Source organism: Sinocyclocheilus rhinocerous, unplaced genomic scaffold (genome assembly GCF_001515625.1).
Source record: "Sinocyclocheilus rhinocerous isolate Xijiao unplaced genomic scaffold, SAMN03320098_v1.1 scaffold3043, whole genome shotgun sequence".
Taxonomy (NCBI): Eukaryota; Metazoa; Chordata; class Actinopteri; order Cypriniformes; family Cyprinidae; genus Sinocyclocheilus; species Sinocyclocheilus rhinocerous.
The window spans coordinates 56179-61474 of record NW_015654630.1 but is presented as its reverse complement, the minus strand read 5'-3'; the positions used below and the strand labels follow the sequence as shown (position 1 = coordinate 61474).

Sequence of the window (5296 nt, the reverse complement as noted above, 5' to 3'; positions counted from 1 at the left end):
CATGCACACCCACGCAAACAATGCACACACACTGAAATAATGCACACACACGGAAATAATGCACACACACGTAAACAATGCACACACACGGAAACAATGCACACACACGGAAATAATGCACACACACGGAAATAATGCACATCTTGCACACAAAACATACACAATGCACATAATACATGGAATATAAATACGGCATTTTACATGCATGATTATTTTGCAGAGTAATTCACAATAAATGATTTCATATGAAAGTCGATAGTGTTCTCAGCAAAGATGAGCTCGTGTATGACACGATGTGTTTACTACTACATCGTTACAGACGATATAGTCGCGTATAAATAAATAAATGCAATTAAAATGTTTTGAATGGAAACACAGTGATTAAAACAAATGAAGCGTTTACCTGATTAATAAATGTGTTTGGTGCGCCTCTTCCTGTTTTCAGCTTCTGCTCGTCATGTGATAGCAAGCGTCACGTGACGGGCTCATGGGATGCCGTCACGTGCCGTACGTACAACAACAAAAACCCTCAATTAAGTCATTTAATAAGGCTAATAAACTCATAAAATGGAATTAATCTCAAGCATGCTGTTTTTAATTCTCAATGTCTTCATCGATTATTCTCAGCACTGAAATACTGTATTAAAATCATCCTACTAGACACTTATTTGAACTCTTAATAACTAATGCATGCATGCATAAGACATAAAAGCCTATAAGATCTCTGTAGTATCTTAATGGTTTCTCCTAGACAGCAATGGGCTCCATTATGAAAGAACAAAGCTGAACAATAAGGTATTCAGCAAAAGCACCCGGAGGTGTTTGACCTCAGAGATGAGAAAGCTGATTATATGAGGCTGATTTTCATGCTGCTCATTTTACTGTCACGGTTGAATAATCAAACACAAGGCCAGTGTAAGCGATGGGAAGAGGAGGTTCAGAGACAGACTTTATATTAACTTGTCCTGAATTCAATTTGGTGAATCTGCTGTCTTGAAATAAGATTATTCTGATGAGAATGCTTAGACAGCTATTGGTAGAGATTCCCATTAGTTAACGTTAGTTTATGCCAAGGGTGTGGGTTTGATTTTGGCATTGGTGGGGACATAACAGCAGACAACAGACATTTAATTGCTTGATCTAGGACGATTTAGAAGTGGCTGATTGGTAGGATCATGTCATAGCGTCTCTACTAAATTATACACCCTGGAAAATCATAACAAGCGATGTCCGACTTTGCAAACTATAGTTCTCTCCTTAAATATGAAGAGCTCAAACAACAGATTAAGGAGTTACTCCAAATTTCACAAAAAGCTTATGCACATAATTATAAGTCAGACATTGAAGCGAGTTGCTGTTTTTGTCTCTTCTGAGGAATTATTCACTTGTTTGCCAATGAACCACACAGAGAGATTTCAAATCTAGACAAGGAAACTATCCAAAGCTCTGTTCATCCTAAAACAGTGTAAACTGTACCTATTCATCCTATGTGTCCTCTTAAGATGAAAAGAATGGTTACTAATAGTTAACATAGTTAAACCGTAACTGCAAATGAACCATGGTTTTGCTACAGTTTAACCATATTTGTACAAAAACTGTGATTTTTCTAATATATATATATATATATACAGTGTTGGGGGGAACGCATTACAAGTAATGTGAGTTACATAATCAGATTACTTTTTTCAAGTAACTAGTAAAGTAACACATTACTTTTTCATTTACAAGAGAATATCTGAGTTACTTTTTCAAATAAGTAACGCAAGTTACTTTTTGTTTCCAATTTATTGATTGACAGCTCTCCTGTCCCCATCTTGAGATAAATCAGAGGATGTTACTGTAGTTCTAAAATAAAAATGAATATGCATTAATTCATCTCACTCACAAAAAAAAACAACAACACAGATTCAGTATTCCTCAAAATGAATAAAAATAATGTAACAGAATATGACGCAAACCTGCAATACTTAAATGTTAAACAACACAAATATCCTTTATGTATTTCTTTATGTGTTTAATCCCATTCTATTTGCTTCTGACCTTCGATGATCCAGTTCAACCGTACTAATAAGCCAAAATTACTCTAGACAAACATTCGTGTCTATTTTTACTGCTGAAGTGTGTTGAAATGTCTTCTTCTGCATTCTACTGTACGGACGTAAATTTACTTTCCCTTCAGCCTGAGGCTTATTCATTTCACTTTTGGTGTGAAAAGGCTTTTATATTCGCCAAAAATAGAACTTTTTTATTTTAAAAACAAACAAGCAAGCCCTGTCCAGATTTAAAAAGTAACGCAAAAGTAACGTAACGCATTACTTTCCACAAAAAGTAACTAAGTAACGTAATTAGTTACTTTTTTATGGAGTAACGCAATATTGTAACGCATTACTTTTAAAAGTAACTTTCCCCAACACTGTATATATATATATTATAATTACATTTTTATATTTTATATTTTCAATTGTAAAACATTTACATTGTAATTTTTTTTTCTGATGCCCAAAAAAATTCATCTTTTAATCATTTTTCAGTATATATGACTAAAAGATGCATTTAAATTGTAAACCTAAAACCAGTTAATTTATGATGATAATATATTACATTTACATAATATAATACTTAAAAAAAACAACAATGCAAAACAGATTTTGTAACCCACTGAATGTCATACGTTTTATTATTTTACTCTTTTGGTCAAAAATATTCCAGCCAAGTTCAACACAAACCCGGCAAACCCCTTCCTTTCTCCTTTTATTACTTCCTTATTGAGTCTAATTGGCATTTGATAAACAATTAAAAGCTATTGCCTCTCCACATTAGCAGTTCCCATGGAGACAGAGCGCTGATGCCATGTGAACACAGATCTTCACTCGGCTGAGATCTTCAGTGAACAGAACTAGATAGTGTGTGCTTCTAGATGACAGTGAATGCATAATCACTGAGAGACGGCAGTGTGTCATTCTGTCACAGTATAAAGCTGTTTGTTGTGAGTTTAAGGCGAGTTTGTATGGATGTGTGTGAAGTTTTGGAGTTATGCAATCAATGGATAGGCGGATTCATCTTTCCTATGTGATGCTGTCATTTGGGTCGGCATGCTTGTCAAATTAGATTTGTAAATTAGTTCAACACAAAGAGTTCATTGTTGTTGCACAAAGAGCATGTAAGCGCAGGAAGACCTGCAGATGCTTTCTTAATGAATCCAGCTCTTTAATGCAGTCTATTAAATGAGAGAAGAATGAAAAATATGTTTGGTGTAAAGTATTAGCACTCTTTAATTCACCTGATGGGCAACAAAGGGAGTTCTCGATGTTTTTTGTTTATCTGAAGAGCAAAAGATGCATAAATACTGAAAGAAAAAAGATGACTAAAAGGTGTATTTTTATGCATTATATATTATATTTTAAATGTTAGAAAATATATTTACAATAATTAAACATTAAATAATATTTAGTTATATAATTATTATATAAATATAATAATTAATTCAATTAATTATAATAAAAAATTATGCAAAAATATAATATAATATTTGTATTATTTACATTTTAGAATACATTTACATTGTAAAAAATAATTAATATAATGATAAATATATAAATATAATATAATGAGTATATATGTATATATGACTAAAACTAGGATTTTTTTGCTTCTCAAAAATGTTGAAATATTATTTTATATATTTTTATATTTTATATATTGAATTTACACTGTAAAATAATTATTAAATAAAATTCACAATGCAGATATATTTTTATTTATCTTTTTCTTCAGTCTGTGTGCACTGAATTTATTTAATACACGAGTTTCACAATTTGAGTTGAATTACTGAAATAAATGAACTTTTCCACAACATTCTAATTTATTGAGATGCACCTGTATATGACTAAAAGGTGATTTTTTTGTTCACAAGTGATAATTATAGTTCAAAGTCAATACATTTTAAACTATTATACAATTATAGAAATAATATACAATTTCAACTCAAAGTAAATATACCAAGAAAAGAAAACAGTCGTCAAAACATTATTATAATTTATGAAATATTATCATGTTTTACCTTTTTTTTCTTTGAGTATATGTGTATATGACTAAAAGTAGCATTTTTTGCTTCTCAAAATTTATTTATATATTATTATTTATATTTTGTATATTTTATATATTGAATTTACACTGTAAAAATAATTATAACAGAAAAAATGTAAAACAAATTCACAACGCAGATACATTTTTTAGTGCTGTCAAACGATTAATCGCATCCAAAATAAAAGTTTTGGTTTACATAATATATATGTGTGTACTGTGTATATTTATTATGTATATATAAATGCACACACATACAGCATATATTTTGAAAATATTTACATGTACTTACATGCATATATTTATATTCATAAAATGTATATTATATATAAATGTATTTAATATATAAACGTAACACATTTTTCTTAAATATATACATGCATGTGTGTGTATTTATATATACATAATAAACATACACAGTACATACACATATACTTCTATTTCGGATGCGATTAATCGCGATTAATCGTTTGACAGCACTATTTTTTTATCTGAAGAGCAAAAATGCACCTTTTAGTCATCTTTTTTTCCTATATATGACTAAAAGGTGTTTTTTGCTCACAAGTTATGATATTATATAAAAAAGTCAATACTTGTTTTAAAATATTATAAAATTAAAGAAATAATATATAATTTCAACTCAAAGTAAAAATACGAAGAAAAAAAAACCGTAGCCAAAACAGTGAATTTTTACAGTCTATGGATTTGACGGCTCAGCTCGTGAATATTAATTACACGACTTGATTGGACGCTCCAGTAAAGAACGTCCATCATCTGATTAATATTCATGAGCGAATATCCAATGATCGCGCTGCAACCTGTTGTTGGCGTTCACTCGGCACCAGGACCCGGATCAGAGCTCGCCGCCGCGGGGCTGCTACAGATCCACTCGAGAGCGCGCAGGAGCCTCACACACACACACACACTCATTAGTACACTTGAGGAGGTGTGCTTTAGTGTTTGAGCGTCTCATTGAGGAGATTCCCGTTCGGATGAGGCGCGGTTCGAGCGGAATAAGCGGCGGCGGGCTTTGATGAGGATGAGGATGATGAAGAGCGCGAGGCACCTGTGATCACGTTCAGCATCAGTCACTGAGATGTGAGTAAATCACCGGTGCAAACTCTGTTGTGCTTATGAACATCATCATATCTGCTGCTGTGGATCCGTGAGCTCGGTGTCGTGTGTGTGTGTCACCACCACACACACACACACA

General features: G+C 32.1%; 1 protein-coding gene across 1 annotated transcript in view; it reads left to right on the top strand.

The window, feature by feature from the left end:
* Positions 1-4965: 4965 nt before the first annotated feature.
* rab27b (RAB27B, member RAS oncogene family) overlaps positions 4966-5296 on the top strand; it is a 41888-nt gene continuing 41557 nt past the window's right edge. The window contains exon 1 of the mRNA XM_016524540.1: positions 4966-5181. Within this exon, the coding sequence (XP_016380026.1) occupies positions 5180-5181 (2 nt within the window). The 5' untranslated portion in view covers positions 4966-5179. The remainder of the gene's footprint in view (positions 5182-5296) is intronic.